This window comes from Magnolia sinica, chromosome 13 (genome assembly GCF_029962835.1).
Source record: "Magnolia sinica isolate HGM2019 chromosome 13, MsV1, whole genome shotgun sequence".
NCBI lineage: Eukaryota > Viridiplantae > Streptophyta > Magnoliopsida > Magnoliales > Magnoliaceae > Magnolia > Magnolia sinica.
The window spans coordinates 45201626-45220124 of record NC_080585.1 but is presented as its reverse complement, the minus strand read 5'-3'; the positions used below and the strand labels follow the sequence as shown (position 1 = coordinate 45220124).

Genomic DNA, 18499 nt, shown 5'->3' with positions numbered 1-18499 from the left:
ATTGTGAGATTGGTAAAACTCACGATTCACCATCGTCTCTTGGGCATAGTGGATGCATGAATTCCTTTCCAATCATCACAATACTCATTCATGTGTGGACTAGTTCAATGAAAAGTTCAAAGATTTGATCTAATTGCTTTATCTTCCAATTGGATAAGATAGGAATCCAATTCCAATTGTCTTTCTTGAATAAAGTGAGGTAGCATCTTGATAGCTACAAGTGGATCCTTGGCGCTTTAGTTTTTCTTTGATTATTGAAATTTCATTCACAATTACTCTCTTTTATTTCAAATTTAGGTTTAGATCTTATTCCAGTTATAGTTCTAGTTATTTTCAAAATACATACCAGTTTTGTCCATGTGGATTTAAGCTCGGTCTCACCGAGTTATTACTACATCGCGACCCCACACCTGGGGTTGTGAACAAGTTTTTGGCGCCATTGCCGGGGGACTACGGCTTCATTTTTCTGAGATTTATTAGTATTAGAATTACGTTAAGATTAGAGTTAATTTCTGCTGTGTTTTTAAGTTAGAATTTTCTGAAATTGTTTTTAGAAACTAATTTTGTTTTCTGTTTTGTAAAATCCTAACATAGCAACTCTAATTGGGTAATTTCTCTCCAACTCTCTCTTATCTTTTTAAATTTCTTATTCGATGTAGTTTTTAGTTTTCTTTTTCTTAGATTCTAGTTGTTTGGTTATTTGAGGGTTGCGAGTGCTTCATGCCCAAGTGGGTTGGTGATAACACTCGATGTCTCTTAAGTGAACGGGGATTAGTCAAAGGGTTGCCTATCCATCAACGGATTAGATACCAGTTGAGATCCTCTCAGTTAATTGAAGTGATGGCTGCAAATCAACCTCAACAACCACTTGAGGAAGTCCAGGATGAGAATGAGGTGCATCATGCACCCCGGCCTTGTACTTTACGAGATTATTTATAACCAACGGGGGTGAGTATACCTTCCTGGATGATATTCTTATTGAATGTAGGAAACGTGAATGTTGAACCTGGAGTGATACAAATCATTCCTAAGTTTTATGGGCCAGAATCTGAAAGTTCATACTTGCACATCAAAGAGTTTTAAGAGATAGTCGTCACGTTACACTTTCCAAACATGTCTGAAAACACAATGCGACTTAAATTATTTCCCTTCTCACTGAAAGAGAAAGCTAAGATGTGAATACACTCCTTAAAGTTACGATTTATCGGAACACAGGTCGATTGTAACATAGGAAACAGACATAGGTCGATTGTAACATAGGAAACAACGGTGATTAAACACCTACCATTAAAAACTTTGTAAGGGCCCACTGTAATGCTCAACATAAAGTTTATATGTTATCCAACATATTGATAATGTCACACAGACTAGGATGAAGAGCAAAGACAATTATCATCATCATTCAAAACATTTGTGGCCCACAACCAGTGTTTTATGATCAATCATCACTGTTTCCTGTTGGGCGGTCCACTTGAGATTGGATATGCTTCATTTATGGGCCCATAACCTAAAATAAGCTGGAAAAATCGATGTAGGGTGTGGATATACAATACATTTATCAAGATGGGCCACCGGTCAGGGTCGCGTCGTGTTGGGTGAGGCTGGGGCAGCGACTAGCGTAGCAACGCCAGCATTTCCGGTGCCAAAGCCTTCCAACGAGAGAGCGTGATGACTCGCGCGTGTCGAACATATACAAAACTACACGTGCTCATTTATCATAACATGAGACATGAGTGAGATCCGAGCTCTCCATCAGCTGATGTACACTGTTTAGATCTTCTTTCATAAAAATATGGCCATCTCACTCATTAGGTTGACTACGGTATATATAAAAATATGAATGGCTAGAAAAAATTAAGATCTAACCGTCAACTTACCTTGTAAATTATGGCCTAATTTAATTGTAAAATTTCTGATTTTTCAGAAATAATATCTCAGAATTATTTAAAATCTTATGTAAAATCAGATCTCACACAAATGTTTCATATTTGGACATCCGCCCCGTGTAATGTGTATGAGTGTAATGTGTATGACGCTACACGCGTGTGGAATGAACAATCTAACAAAAAAAACTTCCAAATTCACAAGAGAAAACTTGGATACGCTTGCACAGAGGAACATATATGATAGGCAGGAACTTGAAAAATTCATACAAATGGCTTGGTCAAGATAAACCGTCCAAATTATGGTAAATAATGTACATGATTCATGAACCAAAATGTAAGCATTTTATTATCTTAATATCGGATTGGTGGACATTTATTGAACAGTTAAAAATGAAAAATATATCCAATGATCTTATTTTCACAAACGTCCACGAATCGGAGGTTACGGTTCTGAAAAAAATTTGATATTTAGAATCTAACTTGGACAAAGTGAAATGCACAATTTACTCGGTTTATTGAGTTAATATATGCCACGTCTACAATTTTTCAGCGCCTGTGTATCAAGCGTCGTACGCAGCATGAGTATTATATAACTCCACCCTCTAGAAAATTGAACATCCAACGCAGGTTAGATAATTCCACGCGCATGGGAAATATGTACACATCTACACGCGGAAAAATGTGTGATAATGTGGCACATGTGTGAGATCCGAGCTCTTCATAATGTGAACTAAACTTTTAAGTTCTTCTTTTATAAAAATCTTTCCATTTGAAGCCTTAGATTGGAAACAATTTATCAAAATAAACAGATGGCTATAAAAATTGAACCATAGATTTACATTTTAAGATATAAATAACCTCAATAATAAAATTATATTATATTTAAAACATTATAGAAAGTTCAGATCTCACACACTTGTTTCATATATGCACATGAGTCGCGTGTGGATATAGTCGACATCGCACGCGCGTGGAATTAAAAAATCACCAAGAAACTCAAGAACCTTCCGAAATCCCTCGCGGGAACTTTCAAAAACCCCTTGCCTTCTCCTAGAAGTATACTTCTGCAACCCCAAAAAACTCACACCAGCATTCGGAATTCCAGCATTCTTCCGTACGATTTTCTTCGTCGACTTCAATGGTGAAGATGCTTTCGTCTGTAGGTAGAAGAAAAAGCAAGACTGCCTTCGGTTTCGACATTGCCTTTTCTTACGTTGTAAGATTCTTCTTCTTCTTCTTCTTTCTATTTTAGGGTTGTTGGGATTGGGATTCCCGAATTCTTTTTTCTCTATTAGAGCTAGTAAGTGTTTGAATTATAGGTATCATTACAAATTTCGCTGGCTGAGACACGTAAACAATTATCTATATCATTAATTCCTTAAAAAATGTATCACTGACTGAGGAATTATTGGGGAAATATGGGAAAACGGTGGAATTTTTAAATAAAATGGAGATGCTAAAATATTCACTATTTGAACATTTAGGAATCAAATAGTTCAAAAAAAAAAAAATGTTTACATAATAACTTTCCATTTAATGAGGGCCTAAATGTATACATAATAAGTTTCTATCACCATTTATTCATTTTTATACATTTTCCTTATTTGCTAAGTTTTGGTTTGATTGTAATTTATTTAGGCTAGATTTGATTTAATTGTATTCTTCCTTATTTGAGACTATTCATTTATTATTATTATAAATTCAGAATGTTATGCTCAATACATATATAAGCAATTATTCAATATAATCCTATTTTTCATTCTTCTTGTTTATTTATTTATTTATTTATTTCATGGTAACTGGGGAAACATGGGAGAATTTTTCAATGAAACTTCATGAGATGCTAAATACACATATTTGCATATTTAGGAATCAAAAAATTGTGAAAAGATGCATACACGATAAGTTTCCATTAATGGGGCCTATTCATCCCAACCATGCAACCATCCATCCATTCATCACGTCCATCAAACCATCAATCCATCCATCATGTCCAACCATCCAACAATCCAACTCTCCATCCATCTCATCCAACCATCAACTATCCAAACATCCATCCATCCTTCCACCATCCTAAGATATGTCCATCCCATCCATCCGTCCAACCATCCAACCATCCCATCCATCGAACATCCATCCATCCATCCCATCCGTTTGCGTGGATCCCTGCACACATTGGGCATGACTCTTTTTTTCCCCTATTAAAGGTATCAATGTTACGACTAGGGAATGGATAATTCACTTGCAATTATCAATTTGCAAAAGTGCCATAGAGCTTTGGCTTACAGGGACTCTTCGTGTCCTGATGGGTCCCAATGCCAGGTGGGCCATGCACCAGATATCTCCCTTGGTGTGAGATCCTGGATGTTGAAAATTTGGGCTTTCTCTCTCTCTTTTAATTTTTTTTTTTTTTTATTCTCTTTAGTTGATTGCGAATCATTATTGTAGTTCCTCCATTATCCATCTAGTCGTCAATCATCAATTGGTGGTTTAGGACTCTTCCATATGGACGGGTTTGGATCATTGAACTATGGCCCCACATGTCCAAAGAGCAATCCATCGATATTCTAGATTGAGCATTGCACTATCCATCTTCAAAAAGGTAGGGGGGACTGGCATTTTGAATATGTGATGGGATTCCCACCCGCCATTAATGGACATTTATCATTTTGGACTTGTATTGTATGGTCTTGATATGTACCCCAATTTTAAATACCTTCACCCATCCTTGGAGGATATTCATGGGATATGGTCCATAATAGTGGGGCCATTATTTTGATGGGTCCCCCGGTTGTTAGTCAATACTCCAATGTTTCCAGACACCCCCCCCCCCCACCCCTCTTTTCAGTTGAATTTTACCAGTTGTCGTATTTCTTTCATTATTTATCAATTTGGTAGATGTCAGATGATATTTCTTTCATATGTTGTCTTATCAAGTTTATTTTAAGGGTATGGTCCATCCTCAGTGGGACCTATGGGTTATGAGATCAACAGTTAGATCACTGAGTTGTGGGGACCACCTATACATACTAAGGAACCTAGGCTACGATACATATCATCAGTTTGATGATCATATAATTAGTATATATCACATTGTAGTACTGAAGAATTATATTATCCTTTGCTGGAGGGTATGTATAGCATCCCCCACCTTTTTTGGGCAAGTGGGGTGATGTTTTGTTACTCTGGACCATTGATCTGATGGGCCCCACGGTCCAAATGCTAAATATCTTCCTGACGGGACAATCTTATGCCATTGATTGGCAGCCTGCAAATGGACGGTTAATGAAAGATGATACAACAAAGGTCCCCATTCCAATTTGGAAACATTTGTGGCATGGTCTGTCATGGTTGGGTCCCAAAAGATCAATGATCTGAGCACTGACATGTGGGCCCTGCTTGTTGGAACTCATGGCCTAATTCTCCTATGTCCTTAATTCTCTCTTCCACAGGATCAAAGGCTTCAAGATGTTTTGGGCCATTTCCAGAAGGATTTCGATAGAGAGATTTCTGCAGAGAATCTGGGTATGTATGAGAACTCCACCTCAGAATATGTAGTAAAATCTGAGCTGAGCTATGATTGATAGATGATAAGTTGCCACTCATCACTGGACTTATGGCTGTACCCATCTGGTGGGACCTGGCCCAAAGTTGGAAAAAAAAAAAACATTGATTTGGAAATGCAAATGTCCAGTTTCTGGTTTTTAAGCTGATGGTGAAGTAAAAAGCTATTGACAGCCCACATTCATGTGGAAATATTCATTGACTGGAACGTTGCGATTTTCAATCAGTGTGGTTTTTGTACCACCAACCATCCAACGTAAACCCACCAAATAGATGGTCCCGATTCACCGAATATACAAGCATTTGTGCGGTTGTGCGTGGCAATTAACCTAACCCAGCTCAACAAGACAATCTCCAATACTTTTTTTTTTGGAAGTTCTACTTCCATGTGCATTTGTCTTAGTGTTGTGTTTTCTCCATTCTATAGCAGAATTTTATAACCATTGTGTTTCGCAATGTTTGAAAAAGAAGGTGCATTACGTCAACACTTGGAATTTCTTGGTTTTTTTTTTTTTTTAAATTACTTGTTAAAAGAAGTAGCTTAACTGTGTATTTTGACAGGTTTACACTTGAGATTGTATCAATGACTATATTTGTCGTAGTTGCGTTTGTATATGCAATTGAATTGAATTGTAGTTATTAGTCTAGCACCCTGTGACAAATATTAACTTTTCATAAAATTAACCCGATATTAACATGGAAATTATTTGTAAATTTAATTGTGCATTATATAATTATATATTAAAATTTAAAACTATTTACTAACTAATAATAAATATTTTTTTTGTGAGAATTTTACAATATTATCCCGAGATAAACATAAGTTTGGAAATCTCCCGAGAAATTCTCAAGAATGAGATTTGTCACTATGGTCCAACAATTGAATTTCCTTAACATTAAAATCAAGTATCTGGGCTCCAAATTGCATTTATGCTACTTTCAAGTTGTACTTGAAAGAGATGTAACTACAATTTGTGGCCTACTTCCTCATTTCGAATGCTAGGAAACGTCATTAGCTTCTATCATTTCCCCTTGACTAAAGTGGAATTGCATAATCTAATTCGCTTGTGCATCAAACGTGGCCTGGTTCTGGTCTCTTTGGGACCTTAGTTTATTTGATGTTGATGAGAAATCTCATATAATTTGGGCACCATTAGAATGCATCTGATAAACCATACAATTTGCCATGCAATCTGTGGTAAACAAATGAACTGCTAGATTTGGAATGTAATTTGCTTGTGTACATGATCAAAAGAATAAAAGAAGTAAAATTATTACCTGCAAAATATTAAAATTTTAGAACGTTACCATTTGATCATGCAAACACAGCCTAGGAATAGATTAGACAACATATCATACATGGTTATGTTCAGAATCTTAAAATTCGGTGACTCAACTCAAAACTTGGCCGAATCAACTTGTTAAGATTTCAGGTGACTCGGTCTTAACTTAATCAGAATCGTTAAGTTGGCAAGTTCAAATTTAAAATAGAAAAGATGATTCGAACTTGTGACCTCCACTCGTAAAGTCACCGTCTCTAACCAACTGAGAATATCGAAGGTTTTTTTTTTTTTTTTTTTAAATTTTTTATAAATCTCTATTGCTATTTTTCATACTTTTAAAACTTAAATAACTATGTGAATATTTATTGCGCCAATAAATATATTTAATTTAATAATTTAATACCTAATTGAGTCAATTAAAGACTAGATTGAGTCTTTGAGTTTACTTGACCTGGCTAGACATGGGGTCGAGTCCAGTTTTCGAGTTCTTGAATAACGGTAATGTTACCTCTAACTTATGCTATAAAATTTAAATTGATACCTTAGAAAAATCATAGCATTAAAAAATTGGATTTTCTGTTGGAAATATGGCATGTTAAGAAGCAAGTCTAATAAGGCAATACAATCATGATATGTACAATGAAAAGAACTTCCAAAAATAATTTTGGTGTCCTTACCTAGTAAATCTGTTGGTTTTTCATGAGCTTTATTTTGGAATTTTATTAGAGCAGAAAATTCCTTAAAGATTTGGGAGTTGGGACCTCTGTCATTGCATTAACTTGAAGGAAAATGGTTCCCCATTAGTCTTATTGGAAGTCATAAATTATTTGCCCTGGTTCATGCAACAAAGGTAAGAATGGTTTTGAGGCTGTTGATCTTGTTATCTCAAGGAGCATAAGCTCATGGTAGGTACATATTCTGAATGGGTGTGCTTATTAAATAAATAAAGTAGAGCGATCGGTTATTATCTTTGAGATTAATGTGGTGAAGGTGCATAACTAAACTACATGTTAGTGAGGTTTCGTTTTTGGGTGAAGTGGAAGAAGTGAATGCAAGTTTGTAGGATTGGACTTTTTCTTTATGCTTATAAATGGGTCTCCAAAAGGCCTTTTTTTCTTCGGGGTTTTGTGTAGTTTGCCTTTGTCATCTTTCTTGTATATTGTAGCAGCAAAGGCTTTTAGGAGACTAATGATTAAACCTAACTAGGAGGGCGTTTCAGATGGAAATTTGGGATTGGGGCTACAACTTCTATGAACTTACGTAACTTAAGGGTAGTCAAACGAGTTTAAGAAAACTAAAGCATTTTGAACTCAATGAATCGGCCATACATTTCTCTTTTTTTGTCTTTGATCCTTCCTGGACGCTTTAAAGCACCTTTTGCCTTTTGATTTACAATAGATTGGTATTCAAGGAGAGTGATCATGGTTTGTATCTCCTTTGCTATTGGGTTGTCGACAAGCTGGGCTCATGCTAGGACAAGGTCAGGCCAACTCTAGCCTAGAAGTGAGCATAGGTCCAAGCCTAGCTCGAGCCTGAATTGTGTGCATGCATTTATGTTTATAAAATAGAAAGGTTTAAGATTGAGGAATATATCAGAATCTTTTATTAGGTCTGCCTTCAAAATTTCATATTCATTTCCCTTGTGACCACTTGCTTCCATTTATGATAACAATGCTTAAAGTCTATGTTCGATCCCCTTCATCAGGTTGATGTTTCTAGATATTTTTAACTGTTTATATGTAATTGTGCACCCAGTTGTTGATTCATTGAATTCTTTGTTACCAGGGCCAAAATTTGGCCAGTATGGATCATTTTTACCAATGCTTCTACGGAATCCTCTTACGCAATCACAACATAAGAGTGTTACAAGTGTACAGAGTAGCAATATTCCCCAATTGCTCAAGAAATTTGAGGTAATTTTATTTTTGGAGATGTGCTAAAATGTTTTTATTGTAAATAATATGGTAACAAAATGTGGATTGTGAAAGTAGAAAATTTTATTCTATTGTTGACTGTATTTAATGCTTTGTGATTTTCAGAATATGCAATCGACCACCACAAACAATACCACCCTACCTCTATGTAACAAAAAGGCACTAAAAATTCGCCTTAAAATTGGCGTTGGCAAAGCACCCCAAAGCAATTCTGTGGGTCATAGTAGTTTGGATTTTAATAACTGCTTGTCATCTTCATTTGAGAGTACCCTGGAAAATAAAGATGGAAACCATGAACCGCTCTCTTCAATGGTGCAGGTGTGTCTTTTGCTTTGGATTGTTCACCTTTTATTTTAGTTGAGAGCCCCTAATGAATTCGTCTTCTGAACTTATCATTAATTACTGTGTTTTATTGTTTGCCAGCAGGCCAAGGCATTGTTAGTAATTCCTGAGAATTCTACACTTTCACCCGTTCCCGATTCTTTGTGCTTAGAAGAGAAGGGCAGCCCTGCTACAAGGAGTAGCAAGACGAGGATTTATCACGGTGAAACAAAATTACAGAAGGTAATGTGTCCTCAATTAATAGAATGATAGTAAAGAACACAAAATTTCACTCCAAAATAAATTGGTATTCTATAAGAATAGGATTTTGATGTTGTGCAGCAGCCTGCTCGAGATTCGCACAGAATTGAGTCATCACCTGCATTTGAAGGCAACCCATTTATCTTAGAAAAAGAACTACACAAGCAATACATGAAGTTGAATTTGTTAAAACGTTGTCGTAAAGGTTAGCCTTTTTCCGTATGTATTTAATTTACTGCATTCTTTTTGGAATATCTTTTCCTTATGTCTTGTTTTCAGTCCAATTTTTGTTATGTATTCAAGATTTTGGATATTTTATGCAAGTAGTTTTTTGCTATGATCTACATTGGTTTCATGATAGTTTTATACTCTTTTCTTTTCTCTTTTTTGTTAATCATGTTAAACTAATCATTACACATGACAACAGGGCATGAGAAGCATAACACGCAAGACTGCTCCAACGTTGCAAAAAAAAGGAAGGAATACTCTGCAAGTGCATGTGAAAGCAATTTGAATGAGAGTGCAACAGAAAATAGTGGTGTCTTCTCAAGTGCTTGTCCATCAACTAAGTTATTTGGTGAGATGCAAGACAAATCCAATGTTACAAAAAAGAGGAAGGAATGCTCTACAAGTTCAGGTAAAAGCAATTTGAATGAGAGTCTAACAGAAAATAGTGGTGTCTAATCAAGTGCTCACTCATCAACTAACTTATTTGGTGAGTTGAGTATAGATAGGGTGTAAATGTGGTTTTTGGATAAAGTAAGATGTGAATTGAACATGAATTAATACACATTTCACTTTTTTCAGGAAATCTAAGACAACCAATTCATCCATTTATTAAAACTGAGTGTGAAGTTGATGCTAAAGCGTCAAAATTAGATAAAAATGGGTTGTTAAGAATGAAAAGAAAGTTGAGTTTAAAGCTTATGAGTCTGAATGTCCCCACAATAAAGGACCCTTAGCAGATAGTGGTTCCATGGTTGAAGAGTTATGCGGGAGAAAACATAAGAAGAAATGAAATCTAGGCATGATTGTTGCGAAAATACGGAATCTAATATAGTTAATAGAAGGGGTGGTATAACTAGTATGCTGATATCAAAGAGCCAATGCATCTCTAATAAGGAGGTTGTTCTGAGTGACGAATGTCAACGGTTTGCATTGAAACCAACTGCTACTACTTCTAGCACTTTGAATGTCACCAGCTTACAAGAAACAAAAGGTTCCTCAGGAAAATCGGATTTTCTGTACTCTTTTATGATTTATTGATTTATTAAAACATTGAATATAAAACTTTTGAGTTATGCAGGGACAGCTGATGCGGCAAATGAAAGCTCACTCGTCATGTGGCGGAAAGTGGGATGGGCAGATGGGGTAACTGATGATGTTGTAGGAGTGCAAAAAGAGTCGAGTGAGCCTGATAATCTGAAGAAATTAGTTAAAGCAAGAACTCCGTTTGGAAAGGACTATTCGCTTGCTGAGAATACCTTGAAGGAAGCTATTAATTTGAAACATTCAGCTGACCGTTTAAAGGTATACAATAAAGAGGATTTATATGATCCTCAACTTGATGATATGCATTGTATCATCAGGTCCTCAATTGGTGCAACCATGTTTTGGTGATCCATGCCATTAGTCTGATGGGATCCACAGTAGATGGGCCATGATTCACGAATCTCCTTGATGACACCCCTACTTTTAGTTGTTGGCATGCTAGTAGACTTGAGAAAGAAACCCAATAATAGTTCATATTCTACTGAAAGGGGGCCAAAGATTTTGGTCGACCCCATCCATTGTGTAGCCCATCAGATCAACAATTTGGATCACTGAATCATGGGCCTCATTTTTACAAACTGAAGATAATCATCCTTGTGTCAAGTATCATAAATTCCTGTTGTCCTTCTAGAGTTCTTCACTTCTTTACTTTTCGGTCTAAATGTGCAGAACGGAGAATCAGAAGTTGAAGTTAGTGGAATATATCTTCATGCAGCCTTACAATTTCTACTTGCCGCATCGATGTTTGAGGTTCACGACATGGGAAGTGCAGAACTAGGAGAAATAACTGAGTCAACAGAGATCTATATTGACACACAAAAGATCTTGAAGTAAGTTCTATGCCATTTTGAGAAAAAGTATGATTGACTCATCATTCATGAAGATACCTACGCTATTTCTATGTGCATTTTCCACTAGCATTGGCCTGGATTTTGAAATAGTCGAGCGTGGCTGTGGGCTGTGACCCTATTCAAAATTTTGATTTGCTTGACCCAAGCCCAGCCCATTGACAACCCTACTTTCTACCACTTCTTAAACAATGGTGACTCATCTACCATGCACATTTGAGTAAATTGGACTGACATGCATGGATTTGAAGTTGATGGTGGATGGGTCACCACCATTTTAGAAATGAAGGAAAATTCATATTGCAGTCGTTACCTTCCAAAGAAATTCACTTTCACGTTTGTTGTGGAAAGGCTGAATGCAGAAAATCCATAGCCATTTTTTTTAATGCAATTTCAAAATCATGCAGAAATATGAATTGCAATTTCCAATAATGTTTCCATGTATGCTCCGATTTTACCATTTGAGACGTCAACAAAGTTGATTCATTCTAGAATGGGCATTGCAATCTAGTAATTTGTGTGCGTATTTGAATACAACAGACTAGGTTCCTGATGTAATTTGGTTTTTGGATTAATGAAAATTTTGATACCCGATGGAATAAATGAAGTAAATACACTACACAAGAATATTTGAATACAGAGAGATAAACACCTTAACTGAAATTGAAATCTTTGCACTACAGGCACTTAAACAAGAACTCAGAAAACTATAGTGCCTTCCACATCCTAATCCTACTCTTTTAAGAATCACAAAATCATTAGATAATCAAAAAAATCAACAGGTATAATCTTTGAAAAAAAAAATAGCAGTTTTAGTTCTAGAATCTTAGCCCAAAAATAAACCGCAACAATCCAAAAATTCAGCACATGGTGGATCATTTCAAGGAACACTTCACCCAAGTAATTGACATAAGCATCTAACTTATTTCAACTCGTCGCCAAAATCAGCATGTAACGCATCCAAGCCAGAATGATCAAGAGCCCCAAAGTCAGTCTCTATTTATGCCCAATTCTGTGAACAGGCAGATTCAAGGTTTCAGATTGCAAATCTTGCCCAGATTAGGCCTACCCATTGGTGAGTTAGGTTTAGTTGTTAACAGAAAAAGCAGGGTCTGAGCCATGGAGTTATGATATGTTCATTCGGGTTGAGTCAAATCAAAAACTCGACCCGACTTGACTTGACAGTTAATAACTGCAAATTGAAAACAGTTGGGATGGCAGGAATAATTAAAATTACTAAAGTTTATATAATGATTATAAATAAGAAAATGAGAAATGCTTTAGTTCTCTTAGAGCGCTATAAGTTAAAGTGCTCCTAGTTGCATTGGTCCACTCGGACAGTCCAGCTGATCATTCTGAACTGTCTATTAGGTCTGGACACTTTACGGAATACGATACAATTTTTTTCTATTTTGAAAGGCACGATGAATCATACCGATTGGATGATCTGCTTCGTCCTTTTTTTTCACCTTATTTTCTTTAGCCATCCTTTTTTGTTTTTTGGGAAAGCAGTTAATAAATGGGATTTTCTTTAGCCATCCTTTTTCCAAGCTATGGACAGGATTGTCTAACAGTTTGTGATTCTTTGGAATCATAAGCAATCCATGATGGGCCCGAACAAATAAATGGGTCAAATGTTTGATTGGAACAATATTGTGTAAACAATCTTAACCGTCTATAATATATTAAAGGCCATTGACCAACGGTTAATATTTGTTGGGGGTGGAGCGATGTTTGCAAGTAGTCCGTGAAATGTGCGTTGACATAATGAACAGTCTGGATCAATGAATTGGACTGTGTAAATGTCCCAATGCAATTAGGAGCACTATAAATTGTAGCACTCTAAGAGCACTGGAGCATTTCTCTAAGAAAATAAGCAAGCAATTTGCGCAATAGCTTGGTTATTGAGTGCTCTACCTTTTTATAAAAAGGTCTTGGGTTCAAATCCTGCCCATGTTTTTTCCCCTCACATCTAATTAACTAGAGGTCTGACAACTCTAGTGACCTGGCTTGAGTTGGAGCTACTTGCATTGAGTAAACTGAGTCAGGGACTCAGCTTGAAATCTCTCTGAGTTGAATCGACTTGGCCGGTAATCCGACTGTGTCGAGTCGACTCGGCTGAGTTTTTTAATCGAGTCAGCGAGTTTTAGAACTATGCTCAGCTTAATAAAATTTCATTATCTTATAAATAAATGAAGAGTATGATTCACCAATCTTCTAGAGCATATCAATATAATTTCTCATGTGCAAATTTCGAATATTTTATGCCCACTACCAAGGTGTGCATATCTAGCGTTTTTGGACATTTGTGTTGTGCACTGAATGGAGTATCAAAAAAGGATGTACGTGATTGAATTTCATATTTACGATTTACTGTCCCATACACAGGCAATGCGCCATTTCCTTTGAGAGGAATGGGGAGACTGCTGCTGCCGCTCTTGCATACAAATGCGTGGAAGTAGCATATATGAGAGTGATATTCTCTATGTGCTCGCATATACGTAGAGACAGTCGCGAATTACAGGCATCTCTTCATGGTCATCCATTCGGTAATCAAACTAGCTCCTCGTTCTACTATTTGAAAATTATCTGTTCATTTTGTTTCCATTTTGTTTCATTCTTGTTGATTTGCAAACATTCCTACCCTTATGGGAAGAGATGTAAATTGTAAAGACTCATGGCACAAGTCCGATTTGGATCCATCTCTTGACCACATGCCCTAGATATCCAACCCATTTATCAGGTGGGCCCACCATGTTTGTTACCTGGCCAAGGAATAGATCAATATGTTGTTGAGAGGAGCTACACTAATATGCTGAATGCAGGCCACTAGATGATGTATTACACCATTGATTTATTTTATATGCATTTGGCTGACGTGATGAGGGGACGGAGCTGATTTTAGCGAAGGCAGTTGGTGTTACTCACCTGATTGATGGCCCAGTTTGCCAAGTGTGTGAATTACGATGTTTATATGTGTTCCTGCCTAGAGTAGATTGTAAATTTGTAATCTTACTCGCACAAGGATCCAGCTCTGGCAGAGCTCTTTCTATATTGATGCGAGGTGCAGTACCTGTGAAAGATCAATGGTGAAACATCACCACCATCCAACCATGGAAAGTTGGTTGAAGCTGTGGAACCTGCTTCAACCTTGTCTGATTTTATCCAGGGGGCCGTTCAATCACCATGAGTCATACTCTTGATGAACCATTTTGAAAAACCCAGTGTGAACTTTCCTATTGGTTAATCGCCCAGAGCGAAATTTCTTTCTGAGATATTCAACCCAGATTCAGCGAAGTAATTTTGAGAAACATTCCATGTTGTTTTATTCTTTCAGGCCAAGAATCATTGCCATTGTCTGCTATTGATGTAAAGAATGTACGTAAGGATGGCACACCCCCTGTGACTGAAGCCAAGGGGGTCAAGCTGCTTGCCAGCAGACCTACTTGTAGCAGTCTGCAGCTCCTTGATTATGTAAGCTGAATCTCAAAACAACTCTCTTTCCTTGTTTCCGAGCAAGCTACCACTAAAATGTGGAAAAAATTAACTTGGATAATTTCTGGCTGCTGAAAATAAACAGATGCTAAGATTTTCGCTATTTCTTTCTAAATCAGAAACTCATAATAGGATTTCTTGTATTTAATTTTAAATTTTTTTTTTTAAAATTTTTTTTTTTTTGTAATTAGAGGAATTACAGGATTATAGAGTTTGATTTATATGAATGGGGTCAACAACTCAGTGATATGTGCATTGAGGGATTGTTGGGTGCTTGGGAGGAAGGGAATGAGCCGATTTTCAATAATGTGGCTGTATCCACTACAAAAGTTTCTACATTAAGCACTTAAGCTTTACGTACAAATCAAGGCATGGGGCCCACCATGATGCTTTAATAACATCAAATCCATCCATCATTTGTGCCTGCTATTTTATTTCCTTTGCTCCCAAAAATCAGACTGATCCAAAACCTCAAGCAAACCATAACCCAATGAGCAGTAGGGATGGGGGCACCCACTATTAAGCACCTTCCAGATTGTGAGGCCCACTGTGTTCTTTATATTCATTTTAATCCATTCAGAAGATGCATCCAACTAGGATGAATGGGAAATCATCAGGCCATTCCAAAACTGAAGTGGGCCACAGCCGGTGATTTTTAGAGGTTTTAGCCATGATTTTACAAGCTGTGGCCCAAATGAGTGTTTGATGAAACTGAGTTTTGGGATCCAAGGAGATAGGAGGGGGCTCACACTGTGGATGGATTGGATGCCGTTAATACATATGGTGGCCTTTACACGTCAATTTTTAGATTAAGCTTATCCTAGAGAAGTTTGTATTGGATCTGCCCTGTTGTCTCCATTGATGGAACAACCTTCTTTATTGTCAATTGGACTTCTCTGTTTCTGATATACTTTGAGAATAGCTAACACTTTTAAAATTAAGGAGTAAATGGAGGCCACCTCCAGTCTGTTGTTGGAAGCATGAGTTTGATGGGTTCCTCCCCCAGATATCCAGGGAATTGGTCCATCACGGGCAGGTCTCACCACATCATGGTTTTTAGATCACTGAATCATGGGCTCTACGTGTACAAACTGGAAAACCAAGGATAATATGCATATCCATGGGCTGCGGATATATAAAAAGTGTTGTGAGATCTGCTCTAGTGCTCTGAGAGCATTAGAGCACTTTAAGTTACAGTGCTCCTAGTTGCATTAGTTCATTGCACAGTCCAATTGGTTGTTCTGAACTGTGTATATTAAGCTAACAAAACATTTCATGGGCTACCATGCAAAAATCACACCCATCGGATGATCTAATCCATCCTTAACTTGGCCTTATTTTCTATAGCCATACTTTTTGAATCCATTGATGGGATGGTTATGATTGCCTAGCAAAAGTGATTCTTTAGAATCCACGATGGCCCCTAGCAAATAGATGGATGACATTGTTGATGCGACCCATTTTTGGGTGAATGGTTTCAACCGTTCATGTTTAAGGCTACAGTTCAAATGGTTAATATCTGTGAGATCAGTTTCATGTTTTCATGGTAGCCCATGAAATATGAGTTGGACATATTGAACAGGACTAAGTATCCCAATACAATACAACTACGTGTACTGTGATTTATGGTGGTCTAAGAGCACCGGAACATTTCTCAAGTATAATTCCATTGTGCTTAAACCTGTTCATCTTGCAAGATTTATCTTGAGGTGTTACATGATACTTAGGCTGCCTGTGATGCTTGATATGCAGGTACTCTGAAATTGTACACCGTGCAGCCAACTGTTGCAAAGTCACAATCCCACTATCAAATTGGTTAAACAATCCTAACCTCTGATTTGTGGGAACTTTGTGGAAATAGGACCATTGAATATCTTTCACTTCTAACCATCCATAAATGTCCATCGATCTCGTAGTCAGATAATCAAATAAGATAAAATTTTGGTTAGCTATACATCTACCCTGGATTACATAATTTGTACTGTTTATTTTATTTTTTTATTTTTATTGCACGTGCACCCGCCACACACCCATGCACACCGTAGTGGGATTTCACCACCTATGTGTTTCAAACCCAAGACCTCGTGTTGAAACTCCTCAAAGTCTACCACTTAGGCAAGGACTGGAACCCTTGTACTGTTTAATTGACTTGTATGCCATATGTGCAACTAAGCAATCTCTAAGTGCCTGCATATGACCTATCACACTATGATAGAGTATCAAAGTTTTTCTCATTTATCTTTGTGCACTTATGAACTGTGCTCTTCTTTTTCTTTTCTTTTTCTTTTCTTTTTTAACAGGCTGAATATGTTAGTTCTGCTATGGACGCTACTCAGAGATCTCTATCAGCATTGAAAGCTGCTCAGTGGAAATATGGGTTGAGAGGTATCGCAGCTGTGAAAAAAGCATTTGATTTTCACTTCCATGATATGGATGGATTCCTACACCTGGTCCGGCTAGCATTAGAGGAGATCGACATCTAAACCATCCATCACGAAGATAAAAATGGATGGGAATCTCAGCATTCGTGGAGACATTGTACAGCGGCCCACATTTGTGAATCCAAAATTTGAACCTCCGACTATATAAGTATGTATATATGTGTATGAAAGCGACCTCAGCATCGAGTTGTTTTTTTTTCTTTTTTAAATGCATGGTGAAAGCCTGAATGCATGTAAATTGATATCTCAACTGTAAAGCGATTCTTTGGCATCGGTAAGAGAAATTCAATCCCGAAATGCGGCCGTTACAAATAATGTATCAGTATTTACAGATATTCTTTCTATAAGAAATAAAATTTCAAGTTTCCCACAGAAAACATCCAACCAGGTTTTTGTATGAAGAGGAATTCTGTATTGGATGTGGCCTTATTTTTGCACGTGCTTCTTTCAAATTCTTATCAAGTGCGGCCCATGGGGGACCTTGTGTCCCTACAATACCTCAAAATTATCCTTGATAAGATGATCATAACCTTTCAATTTTGGGGCTACAGAGATCACTATCAACATTGAGAGCTGATAAGTGGAAAGATGGGGTGCAAGGTATTGCAGCTGTCTGGCTAGCATTAGAGTAAAAATCAACATCTAAACCGTCAATCACAAAGATAAAAATGGACAGAGATCTCAGCATTTTGTGGAGACATTGTTCAGTGGCCCACACCCTTGAATCCAAAATTTGAAGCTCCAGCTGTGTAAGTATGTTATTTATGTATGAAAGCGACCACAGCATCGAGTGCATGATGAATACATGCAAATTGATTTCTCAACTTTAAAGTGATTGTTTGGTATAGGAGATTCAATCCCAAAATGCTGCCGTTAGAAATAATGTATCAGTGTTGTAGAGCTATTCTTTTCTGTAAGAAAACAGACTACCAGGTTTTTGTTTGAAGAGGAATTATTGTACAAGCTTGTTTTAAATTCTAACAAATGAGGCCTATGGTTTGGACCTTGTGTCCTTACTATGCCTCAAAAATATTCTTAATGGGAAGATCTTAACCGTTCGATTTTTGGGCTACGAATAGTTAACAAGAGAAATACAACAACAGTTGGATTACATTAAAATGAAAGAGGCGCGAGCTCCAGTGGTACTAGTTCCACCATAAGCTTATGACAGTACAAGGCAGATGTGTGGTCTAT

General features: G+C 37.0%; 1 protein-coding gene across 4 annotated transcripts; it reads left to right on the top strand.

Annotated features, from left to right (window-relative positions):
- The first annotated feature begins 2966 nt into the window (after positions 1–2966).
- LOC131223701 (uncharacterized) lies at positions 2967–18170 on the top strand. 4 transcript variants are annotated; one of them, XM_058219173.1, is made up of 13 exons: positions 2967–3102; positions 5339–5411; positions 8519–8646; positions 8773–8985; positions 9091–9231; positions 9331–9454; positions 9677–9886; positions 10556–10779; positions 11191–11351; positions 13758–13918; positions 14707–14843; positions 17165–17260; positions 17915–18170. In XM_058219173.1, exons 1-13 carry the CDS (start codon positions 3025–3027, stop codon positions 17924–17926), a joined length of 1758 nt encoding a protein of 585 aa, XP_058075156.1. In that variant the 5' UTR covers positions 2967–3024; the 3' UTR covers positions 17927–18170. The 4 variants fall into 4 exon arrangements, with proteins under 4 accessions (XP_058075156.1, XP_058075155.1, XP_058075154.1 ...); XM_058219172.1 differs by lacking the exon at positions 17915–18170 and having other exon boundaries at positions 9094–9231; positions 17165–17500; XM_058219171.1 differs by lacking the exon at positions 17915–18170 and having other exon boundaries at positions 17165–17500.
- The last annotated feature ends 329 nt before the right edge of the window (positions 18171–18499 follow it).

Coding starts and splice junctions, on each gene's coding strand:
- LOC131223701 (XM_058219171.1), top strand. CDS start 3,025: ATGGTGAAGATGCTTTCGTCTGTAGGTAGAAGAAAAAGCAAGACTGCC. Junction 9,455..9,676: donor GTTAAAACGTTGTCGTAAAG/GTTAGCCTTTTT, acceptor ACATGACAACAG/GGCATGAGAAGCATAACACG. Junction 13,919..14,706: donor TCTTCATGGTCATCCATTCG/GTAATCAAACTA, acceptor TTATTCTTTCAG/GCCAAGAATCATTGCCATTG.